General features: G+C 37.2%; 1 protein-coding gene across 1 annotated transcript in view; it reads right to left on the minus strand.

Annotated features, from left to right (window-relative positions):
• SYNPO2 (synaptopodin 2) overlaps positions 1-4,086 on the minus strand; it is a gene marked incomplete at its 5' end in the record, with an annotated part of 109,403 nt that extends 105,317 nt beyond the window's left edge. Inside the window, one exon of the mRNA XM_081332242.1 lies at positions 3,982-4,086. Within this exon, the coding sequence (XP_081188368.1) occupies positions 3,982-4,086 (105 nt within the window). The remainder of the gene's footprint in view (positions 1-3,981) is intronic.
• Positions 4,087-14,326: the final 10,240 nt, after the last annotated feature.

Below are 14,326 nucleotides of genomic sequence, written 5' to 3' on the forward strand. Positions count from 1 at the left end.
TTCCATTGTATTTGCTCTCTCTAGGTACTGCAATATCCACTATCTTTATTTTTCTTATTGGTAACTGTTAAATCTGGAGTGTAATGGGCAATTGTTAAGTCTGGGGTGTAATGTGGCAGGTGCTTATCTGTCTGAGTTCTAAAGTCCCTAGAGCATTTATCATTTTCTATTACTTTGTCTAATTTATAGTCCATCAGTTCTTGCTTGCTGCTATTTCAATGTACCATTGCTGATACTTTGACATGCTCTTGCTTGTACTCAGTCTGTGTGATCATCTTGCAGTAGCTAACTCGGCAGTCCACTGCAACATTTGTCTATTCAGCAATGTTTAGTCTGAAGACAGCAGAATAGAAGAGTTTTTCAACTGGTATTCCAACATTTCAGTACCATATTTTTCATATCTAGAGTCAAGAATTTGGATCCTACATCCTATGTGTAGTGTCTTTATACATACAGATGTTATATATAAGGGAGCTCTCTAGTTACAGTTACAGTAAATAACTGGGTTCACACACTTTGACAAATATTATGTAGTTTGTCTGATTACGTGAAGACAAGCATAAAATGATGGCGTATCACTTAGTTCAATGCATAAATTCAGTCAGTTGGGACTCATAAAACTAATTATTTCTAAAAGAAAACAAAATTTCCCACAGTATGTGAATCCAGCCAATACAAAGTTAGGCCTCAGAATATACAGTAATCTTAACTATATTTCTCTTCAACAGAGTCTGATAGCAGAACTGGGAACTCATCTAAACAAATTAGTCAGAATCCCATTGGATTCTGGCAGAGTGTTAAATATACTGCTCAAAAAAAAGGGAACAAAAAATAAGACATCCTACTATTAAATACAGTACATTGTGTTGTTTAAGTGTTCCCTTTATTTTTATTTTTTGAGCAGTATATACAGTATATTCATAGGGAATGTCTTATACAGATCAAAGACAGGAACAAGCTTTGGGGATCACATTCCACAAATAAACAGAAAATAGTCACATGAATCTAAGTTTAAAACTGCAGAGCAAAACAGATAGAAGTAGTTCAAGAATCTTTTAGTACCAGCCATGCCTGAAACCCCAGATTTTTTTTTAGAGAGCATAGATGTCCAAGCAGGATGCTTAGAAGATCTGCTGAATCACCAGTTCTCTTGGGAAATTTAGATAAGAGAACATGCTAGAGATTTGGCAACTTTTGTCCTCACACTGGCCAACAGTGTGCTGGGAAAGATTCTAAACAGATGCAGTCCCATGACTGTCATGAAAAATTCTATAAGGGTTTGTTTTAAAGCTTGCTTTCTTTAAATAAAAAAAATATCGTTTTTAAATAAAAGCTATAGTTTTTTCTCATCCATGCAAAAGTAAATATATTATAGTAAGTAATGTTTCACATTAAGCAGAGGGAAAATTACTGGAACAGGCATTAGACTGCATTCTATATTTATCAAAAGCAGCTATCTTATTGCGCATTTTGCTCTTTCCTTTTGCCGCCATTTTTCCAAAAATTACTGAATCTTGATATATCTTACGGACTGACAGAAAATAATAATTGCCTACATTTTCATGGATTAGGATTCACTTCATCCCCAACTTTATGTGTCCATTTTCATTTCAAACAGCCACCATGGATAAGCACTGAAGGATTCATTTCAGCACAGCATGTTCAGTAGACTCATCACCCAAAACTTGAATATTATCAGATCACTGTATAAGAAGTTATTCATTTGAAAGAATCGTCATTAATACTTTGGGAAGAAAGTGCAATTATATGAGTTATAACTAATGTTATTCAGTGACTGGCTAGTTGCTTGAAGTTGCTTTACATGTTTTTTATTCCAACTTTCTACTTGTGTTATGCAGTCCTTTAACTAATTCTTTGTTCTACATATCTGATTAAATTAATCCTTTCCTATTCATCAGCCTCTACTGATACTTTGTCAGAAATAATCCTGATTGCTTTTACACAATTACATGTGTTCATGAAACCAGTGTGATGGAATGATTATGAGGTTCTGTTAGGAGCCTCAACTTCAAGTCTACCTTCTGTCACAAAAAATCACTGTCTAGTTACTCTTTCTTAGCTTGAACACTATATATGCTCTTGTGCAGATAAAGCTGAAAGAAGGAATGATAAATGTATAGGAGCTCTTGAAGGAAAGGTGAAATATTACTGAACAATCAGTGAAAACCAGAGAGGGCCAGCAAAGGAAGCTCATGTGAGACTTAAAAGGAACTATATCATTGAAAACCACATGCCAAAAATGTGCATAGATGATAGGCAACTCCTTATCTCCTGCTGGACTATATAGATTTAGTTTAAGTCAGCACAACAGTTTTTATATTTGCAGTGATATCTACTATAAATATCTACTAACCAACCATCCCTAATCTTTGCATACAATGAATGTAGTTTCCACTCTGATAAGAATACATCATTCAGATTCCTTGTACAAATCCATGGTGAAAGAGATACTTGCTTTTTCTTTTTTTACCCACTGGATCTCAGTGAGCAATGTCTTTCAATATTTCTATTTGCATGCTATCAGCTTTACATTGCATTCACCCTACAACCTTGCTTGTTCTGTTAATTTCTATAGTGTGTTTTCCTGTGTCACTAGGTGGCAGAATTCCATTATCACAGCTGTGTTCAAACTACTGTATAATTACATTCGAAATAGAAAGCTCTTTTTATTGTTTTGCTAAAAGAAAATTTACTTTCAGAGTATAAATTACTTAATGATAATATTCTTTTGATATTAGTACATTGATTTCATTAACCACTTACTGTCAATGTATCAAAAGAATTTGCTGTTGGTCTTTTAAGATAGAGGAAGAACATGAAAGACAACTAGTCCTTGACTGAAAAAAGTAGTTGCTATAAACTTTATTTTATTTTAAATACTAAAACTGATATAAAATGGTTCAACAAAATATTACAGTAATCTTTGGCAGTCCTCCAACTACTATATCATATTCCTGAATCAATGAAAAGACAATGAAAACTTTTCCTTATTCCTTATTTGTTTCTTAATGAAAGCAAGTTGTATAGTAAAAATAAGTTTCACTGAATCAAAGTATCTGAATATTTATATATGCACAGGATAGAGAAAACATGATCTTTTGCTTGAATATGCAGAACTAATATGCTGATTTTTACTTGCTTGTGCAAAATATAGGGCTGCTTGTATATTGATTCCTAAATTCAAAATTATGATTTGTTTTATGTAGTCATTATGCATAATGACTTATCTTGACATATTCAATTTTAGTCACACCTCAGAAAGCTTTGCAAAGATTATATTTTAGAAAGCTAGGATCTTCCTTAAAATCTTTTGATTTCATTAACTACTTATTGTCAATATTTAAAAAAAACTATTGGTTTTGATTAGGCTATTGGAGGATTTTAGAGCAATTAGAATTCTCAGATCCTTGTTATTTTGCTTTCACCTGTAAAATACATTCCAAGTAAAAAACATTTGTCATCAACAGTATTTTAACACTGTCAGTTTGCATAATATGAGACAATAGCCTCATGACTGAGTTGTCCAAACTAAGTGAAAGGTTAGGTGCAATTTTTCCCTTGCAGCCATAAGTTTACTTCTTTGCCAAAACTAGAAGAAAAAGTATCACAAATCTCTCATCAGATGAGGCGCTGCTCAATCAAATCCTAGTGCTTACTGCTGAGTGTCCTTTCAATGCCATTCAACTTCAGCAGGAGTTAAAATTAATCAACATTTCAGAAGATACATGTATATATGGGGCATCTCTTTGTACTTTCAAAGATATCAAGATAGGAACATTTTAAAACGATAGTCTTCTTTAAAAATGCATATGATAATACATTTGAATAATCTCTGTAAGTACTGTACTCCAAGTGTTCTATCAAATTGTACTATACATAGCTTTTATTCTTTTTCTCTACGCACATGTACAAATACACACACTGATTAAAACAGGAAGGAAGATACTCTTATTTTCTTACCTTGGCAATCTGCAAAGGCTGCTTTTCTTCCTTGCCACCCTGAAGTCTGAAACCCCAAGGTGCCCCACCAGTCATAGTGATGCAAATATAATCCTGTACACCCATTATCTTTCTGGGAAAATCAGTCAATATTCATTAAAAAAAGTCTTTTTAAAAAATCCTGCAGCTGGAGGTTTTCAACTGGACTTTGCCTTCTAGATGGTGTTAGACAGGAGAGACAGAATCAGTGCCGTGGACACTGCCTCTGTTCTGCACTTGGCTAACAGAGTCACTGACTGAGAGCAAGGGAGCGCTTCCAGTCCAAGGGATCAGCCCACTTTTTCGTCAGATTTGCTGTGCTCAGCCCACCTTCATGGTAATGTCAGAGGAACACAAATGAAAAGCACTCGGCTGTGAGGCAAAAAAGGCTATATTTAAATCTAAGAGCATTTGCCTGTGACAGCTAAATCAAAACAGCCAGGTCAAAGGACTTGTTAATCTTCCTGCAATGATTTAAGACAGAGAGTTTACTTTTATAAGTGGTAACAGACTTGTTAAACTATAGCTGCAACACATTTTGTATTCTTATAACCCAAACAAAGTGCAGGGGGAGAAGAGGAAAAAGTTATCTTCCTCCCCAGTTCTTCATCAGATACTAGCATGAAGCATCCCACTGAGAATTTACCCATAGACCCACTGTGATAGGATGTTTACAATTATCAAATAATAGCCTGAGTTTTTGACATATGCCTGGTTCTTTCTGGTGTAAATTTTCCAGTGCCTGCATTCACACCCCATGCTAAGCCAGGGTATGTTCAAGTGATTGGCTGGTTTTGAACTATGAACTAAGCAATAAATCATGTTTTACAAAACTCAGTTGAATGTAGCAAATCAAAACCAAATCAGGATGTTATATGAATCAGGCATATATGTTCTTTTCCCCATTGTTATGTGTAAAAGCCACAATTTATATTTGTTTCCTTAAAAAAAACTAAAGAGCAAATGGAGAAGATCACTTTCATATCAAAGGAGGTAATGATTCAAATGAGTGAAGATCACACCTGTGGCTATTCAGATGTGCAATTCACAGCAGCATTAGAGACAAGTAGCAATGGTGAATTATGCTGGAAACTTTGGTTCAGAATTTCATCAGGAAGAAATAAAATCTGGGGGAACCTCAAGATTGAAATTAAGATTAATGGACAGGAATTTATAGTCATTCCTCAATTCTTCTTGTAGCAAGTCCACATTTCCACCTGATGCAAACACATGTGTTGTGATGTCAGCATGCACATTTTGTTTTGTTTTTTTAAACACAACGTAATTAGTAATGGACATTTATTTTTGGAGACTTGAATTGCTTCAATATTTGCAGGAAGACAAACTGCCAAGCATCATCATGCCAGGAAATTCTTGACTTATGTTATTGACAAGTTTTTCCTTTGGAGTAAAAAGGAAGTAACAAAGGAATTATTTGATTTGATAATAATCAATAGCAAAGAGGAAGTAAAAGTAGCAGGAATTTTGAAAGAAACTGGTTATGTAATGCTAAAAAGGATTTAAAAAGGAGGTCAAGATGAATAAATTACAAAAAAAGATGGGGAGGAGGAGAAGGAGGAAGAGAAAGAGATGCTAAAACTACAACTGCAAACATACTGAATGAAAGAAAAAGTGGAAAGCCACAGGAAAAACCAATATGGCTGAACATATTGGTATTTAAAATGCATATCTTTTTTTAAATACTGATCTTTTAAAAAAAACATATGTAAGATGAAAAGAGGGACATATTACCATATACAGTTAATATAGAACAACATATACAGTGTCAGGAAAGTTCAGAATGAGCTGCAGTTGGCAGAGGCTGAAAACAAAAAGCACTATGTTTTAAATGAAAAGCTGGGTTGGCATAACCATGAAATTGCTATATAGTTGGCTCAAGAATCATACAGACACTGTTCATCAGTGGTCCCATATTAAATGGAGATGCTGAGTAGATATTGCAAGCTAAATCCTAAATCCTCTGCTCTTCACTATTTTTATTAATGGCAGGAATGAAAAAATGGAGGGACTATTTACCAAATCTGTTGATGACACGAAATTGGGTAAGAGACAATATCTTAGAAAATTTAAAAAGTAAAAATAATCTTAAGATATAAGATAAAGATATTTAAGAGGAACAAAAACAACAAAATGACTTTCACAGATGTAGAATGGGAGTGGGATGACTGTGGCTAGGTATATATTCCTGAAAAAGTCTTGGAATATTTGTGGATTGTGAAGTCATCAATTCAGCAATGTAGCTGATTGCAAAAATACTTGAATATAACTATAGTTTCCAAATCACATAAGTAATACTTCCACTTCATTCTACGCTGGTCAAACCTGACCTTTCTCCAGTTTTCAGCACCCATTTTTAAAAAGTTTCAGATAAAATGGAACAGTTTCAGAGAAGAGTAATGAGGATGATGACAGGATAAGAAACTAAATCCTGGGAAAGCAAAGTGAAAAAAAAATGGGAATCACTATCTTATCTTAGAAGATATTCCGTACTTTAAAAGAACCTCTGGTACTAAATTAAGGTAGCACTCTGGTCATTACCAAGTCAGAACACTACAGGAACTGAAAGAATGCCCTCTGAAATATGACATTCAACAGAAAAAAAAAAGATCAGTAGAGATTCTAACCAAGTTAGTCAGCAAATCTGGAGAATGACACAGTGATCAGAAGGTTGGAAGAGGTCAATCAACATTACCAATACAAAAAAAACGACAGACTTAACTTATTGTCCAAAGTATCATTAAATACCCTTAATTTCACATGCTAGTAAAATAATGCTTAGCCCATCCAATACAGTTTCAAGTCCTACATGGAAAAAGAGATGCCAGATGTTTAAGCTGGCTTTAGAAGGGGCAGAGGAACACAGACATAGCAGATGCATGTTTGATAATTAAGAAAGCCAAAAAAATTATCCAAAATTATGTGATTCATTGATTGCAGAAAAGCCTTTGACTGCGTCAATCACATCAAACTGTGGAATATGCTCAGAAAAATGGGAATCCCAGAACATCTAATTGTTTTCATGAGAAACTTATATACATGTCAGCAGTGCTTATTTTTTTTAAAAAAAAGGTGCCAGAACTTTCATCTTGGCGGGTGCAGGAGGCGGGGGAGCGGCGCTGCTGCAGTCACGGGTGCGAGGGGTGTTGGTGGCAGACTGCCCCCTGGGGCTGGAGCCAGCGCAGGTTGTGCTGTGGAATCAGTGGGGCCCCCTCTATATGGCAGGGCTGCGTGGGGCGGGCAGCGGAGGCGGTGCAGGCCAGGCGATGCAGGGTAGCCACTTAGGCATGCAGGGCAAGGCGACAGTGGCACAGGTCCAGCACCGGGTAGGCCACCAGCCTGGCCGACATGGGTGAGCACAAGGAAGGAGTGCACATGGACTCTGCAGAACCCACCTCCCACTCCTTGTCCTCTCTTATTTACCTAGTTGAGATGGTGTAGTTGGGCAGCAGGGAGGGTTGCAAAGTTCCTGCCAACTCGCCTTTGCTGCAGACAAATTGCCGGTGCAACGTTTGCCGGCCAGGTCTATTGGCACGCTCAGCAGCAATTCCTATTGGCTTTCGAAAGCCAATAGGCTTTTGAAAACCAATAGAGGGAGTAGCATAGCTTGTGCAAAAGCTTTATTGTGTGTGTAAAATAAGGTGCCGGAACACCATTCTGAGCGTTCTATGAGAAAAAAAGCCCTGCTTTTATGTTTTAATCTTATGATTTTAAAAATATATTTTTTTCTATTGTAAGTTGCCCCAAACCTCGCCATGTGGATTGCATACAAATATTATATAATTGGTAAATAAAGGTAGAACATATGTTAAATATACATCAAATGATAATATGCTTCCCTACAAAGTCAATTCTTGCTCAATGACAGACCAAGGAGTTAACTCGGAAAGGCAAGAGGAAAATCTAGAAGAGGTCTGTGCAACTTTTAGAAGGGAAAGGCCCACACTGACAAATTAAAAATCTTTGTGGTCTGCAAAGGAATGCTGGTGGGCTAATCAATGATTTGGTGACTAGAGGAGCATCTACAGTGTTGGAGCTTGTGGTAAGCCATGGAGGCACTAGGCAACATGACTTTCAGGGCAGTGGTGGTGATTTTATTACTTAAAAAAAAGTCTGTGCTCTGTCCAAGGGTGCTTGGTAGGCTGCATGTACAGGCCTGGTCTAAAATTTATTCTGGAGCATTCAACTATCTAGAGCAGGCATGTCAAACTCATTTTGTTTGAGGCAACTTCTTATAAAAGAATTGCCATTAATTTGTTTTAATAAAATAATTTAAATCAATTTTTCACTTGATTTCAAATTAAATGAATTATATTGGTTGACAATGAGATTTTTTTAGTACAATTGCCAAATGCAATAAACTGGTTTTAGGTATATGTGTGCACTAATTATTTCAACACCAATACATTTTAACAACATATTCTATTTGTAAATGAATGCAAATGCAAATTATACAATTTTTGTGCAAAAATAAAACAAAATAACAGATTTAAGAGCTGTTATCATTAGTTATCCTTAGATAAAAAATAATTCCATCATCCAAAACTTTGTTATACTGTATTTAACAAACAGATGCTTTGGGATTAAAAAAAAAGACTGACTACATTTGATTGTGTATCACCATGGCATTAAAACAAAATTCGAACAGTGTATGAAAAATAAAGGTTCCCTAAATGTCTGCTGGCTATATCTATACATTTTCCTTGATAGCACTCTATTGCCTTCTTTTTAGCCTTTTTTTCAACTTCCCAGCTTAAAAAAGGCAAGGCACCAGGAGCTGAAAGTTACAGAGACTGTTTAAGCAGGTTGCTAGGCAACCTCTTCACACTCAGCCCTTCTTACCCTCCCACTTTTAAATTAGCCTGTACGGATCACATTTCCTTTGATTTGAGCCATCTGAAGGCCCATCACTGCGATGCATTCTGCTGCTCTGCAACCTGGCTGCCTGAGGAGAATTTGGCTCTCCGGAACAGTTTCCTTCAGCTTTTTTTTTTGTTGAAAAAAAGGTGCCGGAACGCCATTCTGAGCGTTCTATGGGAAAAAAAGCCCTGCATGTCAGGAAGCCACAATATGAACATAGTGAAAAAGAGCAGTTCCAGGTTTGCAAAGGAATGCATCATGGCTATATGCTCCCCCCTTTTTTATTCAAACTATAGGCTGAATATATACTAAGAGAAGTTGGATTAGGAAAATGACAGTGATTTTAAAATTGGAGGAAGAAGCATTAATATCCTGCATTATGCTAATGATAGTACCCTGATAGTGGAAAATGCAAAGGAACTGCAAGGTCTACTAATAAAAGTCAAGGAGCAGAGTGAAAAAAATGGGACTGCAATTAAATATAAAGAAGACCAAACAAATGAAAAAGAGAACAACCAACCTCAGAAATGGCAGTGAAGTTATCAAAGTGGTGCTCAGTTTCTGTCTTTTATGATCAACCATAAACAGTAAAGAAACAGGCAGTCAAAAAATAAGTCAAAGACTACTACTTGGTAGAGCAGTTATGAACATCCTGGAAAAAAGGCTCAAATGTTGTGAGATGTCTACATTGTAAAGATCAAAATCATGTAGGGCATGGGATTCCCATATGATGCTCTATGAAAATGAAAATTGGACTTTAAAGAAGCAGGGTAGCAAAAGTATTGATGTTTTTGAATGTTGGTATTGAAGAAGACTTGGGCTGGCAAAAAACAACAACCAACCAACCCATTCACTGAACAATTCAATCCAGAGTTCTCACTTGGGGCACAAATGGCCAGGCCCAAATTATCCTGCTTCAGACATATACAAAGACTTAGCTCCCTAGAGAAGGCTCTAGTGCTGGGAAATGTAGAAGGAAAGAGAACAGTGAGCAGCAAAGTTATGGAACCAACTATAGTGGTGATGAGTTTTACAACTGGAATACTTTGAAAATTAGGTTTGGAAGAAATCTATAGTATGTGATTACTGGGAGCGGAAAATGGCTTGTTCCACATAATCAGTCAATCAATTTCTTGCTCTGGCACAATAAGTCGTATGCAGCTAACTCAATGAATATATGATTCAATATATTATGTGACTCCTGGTTGTCAGCCACTAGATTAAGCATGTTATATCAAGACAGGTGGTCCTTGATTTACAACAGTTCATTTAATGACCATTCAAAGTTACAACAGCACTGGAAAAAATGACTTATAACTATTTTTCAAACTTACTGTGTTTCCCTGAAAGTAAACCCTACTCAAAAAGTAAGTCCCAGCTGATTTTTGGGGGGTTGGGCCTAATATAAGCCCTCCCCTGACAGAAAACCCTAGCGCGGGGCAGGGTAAATTGGCCCAGATCTTCTGTGCAGCCACCGGAGCACCCACTTCCACCAGCAGCCACTGGTGAAGGGCCCTGGCAGGCTGGGGGGGCACTCCAGTGGTCACATGGAAGATCTGGGCCGACTTGCCCAGCACCAGGCTCGGAGCCCTTTCCACCACCGCCCACCATGGCCACACCAGTACCATATTTGGTCCACCCCATGCACAGGCCCTGCCCCACCCCCACCGCTCACGGCCTACTGCTGCCGGTACCGGCAAAAAGTAAACCCTCCCCGAAAGTAAAGCCTTCTGCTTATTTCAGAGCCCAAAAGAAAGTAAGACAGGGTCTTACTTTTGGGGAAACACAGTATGACCATGGTCACATGATTTATATTTGGATGCTTGACAACTGGTTCATATTTATGACGGTTGCAGTGTGTTCACCTTTTACAACCTTCTGACAAGCAAAGTCAATGGGGAAACCAGATTCACTTAACAATTGTGTTTATTAACTTAACAACTGCAGTGATTCACTTAACAACTGTGGCAAGAAATGTCATAAAATGGGGCAAAACCTACTTAACAAACATACCCACTTAGAAACATAAATTTTGGGCTCAATTGTGGTTGTAAGTCAAGGACTACCTATACAGTAACTGTATTGGCCCAGCAGGTAGTGAAATAATATAATTAAAATCCCAATGATTTCAGTGAGAACTGCTACAAAACCTGTCTGCATCCAGTATTTTTTAAAAATACTATTCATAATTATACTCTCTACATAAAAAGCTTCCATAATTTTAGTTATGTAACATATTCTTGGATTAAAATAAAGAACTGTTCAAAACACAGCAAACATCTAAAACAAATACAAGTTCAAATAGCAAAATATATAAAAAATTATAAAGCCCTAAAGAGATCATACAGGGACGCGGTGGCTCAGTGGATTAGGACGCTGAGCTTGTCGATCAGAAGGTTGGCAGTTTGGCGGGTCGAATCCCGAGCGCCGCGTAACAGAGTGAGCGCCTGTTACTCGTCCCAGCTTCTGCCAACCTAGCATTTCGAAAGCACGTAAAAATGCAAGTAGAAAAATAGGGACCACTACGGTGGGAAGGTACAGCGTTCCGTGCGCCTTTGGCGTCTAGTCATGCTGGCCACATGACCACGGAGACGTCCTCGGACAAGCGCTGGCTCTTCGGCTTTGAAACGGAGATGAGCACCGGCCCCTAGAGTCGGAAACGACTAGCACGCACGTGCGGGGGAACCTTTACCTTTACTTTTAAAGAGATCATGACAAGGTCAGGCTACTATAATTATAGAAGCAATTCTTGGTTTTTGTGCACTTTTTCTCCAGGATCCCTTTTTGGGGTTTTGTTTTAATTTAGTCAGAGGCTGAAAAGATCATTCCCTTGGCATACAATTTCTTGCTCCTTTTCTCCAGGTGTTCTGCAGTCTTTTTCTAAATCAGAAACTCTTCTTCTCTAACACAAGGGAACGGGAAAGGATAATCTGATTTCTGTGTGACCCAGGGCATGCAGCTCTCTCTTGTGAAAATGTAAATTGGGGAAATCAGCTTCAGAGAGTACGTACTGTATGAGGAATGTCTGAGTTTGCCACATATCTGAGGCTCCATTCACACTAGTGATGCATCTTCTTTCAGGTTAGCTTAAATTTCCATCTAACTTTGCATGTTTGGGGATTTCCACATTCTTAGAATTTACTCTAATAAATTGTCATTTGTCTTTTTGTGAAAATAAGAAAGGCCAAAATGTGTTTAAAGTGAATTAACATGATGTAGTTTAGTGTATTAAACTACAGGATGGGTGTAGGCTATACAACCTTTCCTTAGAGCCCATTTTGCTCCTAACTCCTTTAGACAGACAGACAGACAGATAACTTTTATTGTCATTTTTTACTGTGGTCACAATGGCACACATTAGAAATGAAATTTAGTTGCTCGCTCTCAAAGTGTACATATACACATACAATATTGTTTTTCTTATCTTCTTTTAAAATAAAATAAAATAGAAACCAGGAATGTTACAAAAATATCCTCTACCATCATCTCTGTTAGAAAAAGGCATCTATGCCCCTCACAGACTCTCCTGGGAACCAGAGTCAATTATATAAAAGAAGAAGCTTTACTGAACATCTCTAGTGGTTTCTGTAGAAGTCACTCTTGTTTTACTATGTTTAAAATATTAAACGTAGAAACTTAGAAACTTAGACTTTCACATTGCCTTTGAGAAAAAACTCTTCATTAAGGCTGAGTTGTAGAATAAGAGATTGAATGCTCTTATGAGCTGGTAGCTGATTAATAAAAAGAACAAAATAAATAGATTTTTTCCCCCACTTAAAGATATAATATAAAATGGAATATAAGGATCTGTATTGTATATGAGATCTGTATATAAGAGAGCCAGTTTGATGTAATGATTAAGGTATCAGGCTAGACACCAGGAGACCCTGAGTTAAGGTCCCTCTTTAGGAATTAAGTCAGTTGGGTGAGATTGGGCCAGTCACTCTCTCTCCCATCTAGGTAGAAGGAAATTGCAAACCATTTCTGAAATCTTGCAAAGAAAACTCCATGGACTTGCCTAGACAATCAAGAGGAGTCAACAATGACTCAAGGGACCCCCCCCCCAAAAAAAGAAGGATTTGTACTGAAAGCACTTCTGTTTAACTTATGACTTGCAGTTAGAGAAAACCAAGTTTGCTGAAGACATCAATATATAGTAAAAGAGATATTAAGACCTGCGGCAGAGCTGGGACATTCCAAAACTGGATGAATCAGTTTAATACGGCGAAGTCCAGTGGAAGAGAATCCAGCAATTTGTGTTTTTTTCTGCAGATTTCATGGAAAAATTCAAGCTGACTTTGTAATAATGCCGCTTGGGCCCCCCCCCCGAAAACCCTAATAAGCAGGCATATACATAGAATGAAGGCTATTGCTAAGCACATTGATTTGTGCTTTAAATTGTAAGCCGCCCTGAGTCTTCGGAGAAGGGCGGGATATAAATGGGATTAAAATAAAATAAATAAAATAAAAAAGATATACTCAAGAAGGCTGCTAGAAATTGATGAGGAATGGTATCTTGAAATCAGCCCAATGAGCAGCCCAATGAAAATATCAAATCAAAATGCCACTGCTGCGAACACCACAAGTGAATTCCATGCTTGAAATATTTTTTAAAATGTTTGAAAATAAAAAAGCCAACATAGTATGGCCTTGGATAAACCTATGGTATGTTCATTTTTGCAATACAGTTATGATCACTTCACTTCAGAAGGATTCTATACTTTCTGAAAAAGCCAGAAAATGAAGCTAAAATAGTTAAAACAGTGTGATGTTCCCTGATGTTACATGTAGTGATAGCATCAGTTAAGATGTTTTTATTGGAAACTAGATAATTCCAGGAATAGTAATATTTAATTACTATTTACTATTACTATTACTATGTGCATACATACAAATACATTGTTTGAGCTGGGTGCCCTCATAAACCTTGAGAAAAATGCTAACAGCCATGGCAATTCATTTGATAGTTACCTCGTGAAATATAAGCAATTACTGAGAAACAATTATCCCATATTCTTCTTGTGGGCTTTCTGGATATACTGGCTACTGTAATGTATATGAGGGATGAGAAACCACATATTGCAGCCCCAGTTTTCTAGGGCTTATCATCAACTTCAAAACATTTAATAAATAGGATAGATGCATCAGTGAATGTATCTCTGATCACTCCACTTTCTGCTCATTGTTTATTTGAGCCTGCATATCTTTATTTGGATTAGGTTCCACTTTTAATAGGACTTACATCTAAGTATATCCACATAGAATTAGAAATGCTCGCAAACCAAACAGACCAGATGACCCCAACCTTTTGGGCACCAGGGACAGGTTCTGTGGAGAAAGGTTTTTCTGTGGACCAGAGGGGGCGTGGTTTTGTATGCTGCCTTTGTACCAAGGATGGGGCTTTGCTTGTTTGTGTGGCCCAGTTAAAGGCATGCTGCGGCCCAGTGCC

This window comes from Vipera berus (assembly GCF_964194415.1).
Source record: "Vipera berus genome assembly, chromosome: 7".
Taxonomy (NCBI): Eukaryota; Metazoa; Chordata; class Lepidosauria; order Squamata; family Viperidae; genus Vipera; species Vipera berus.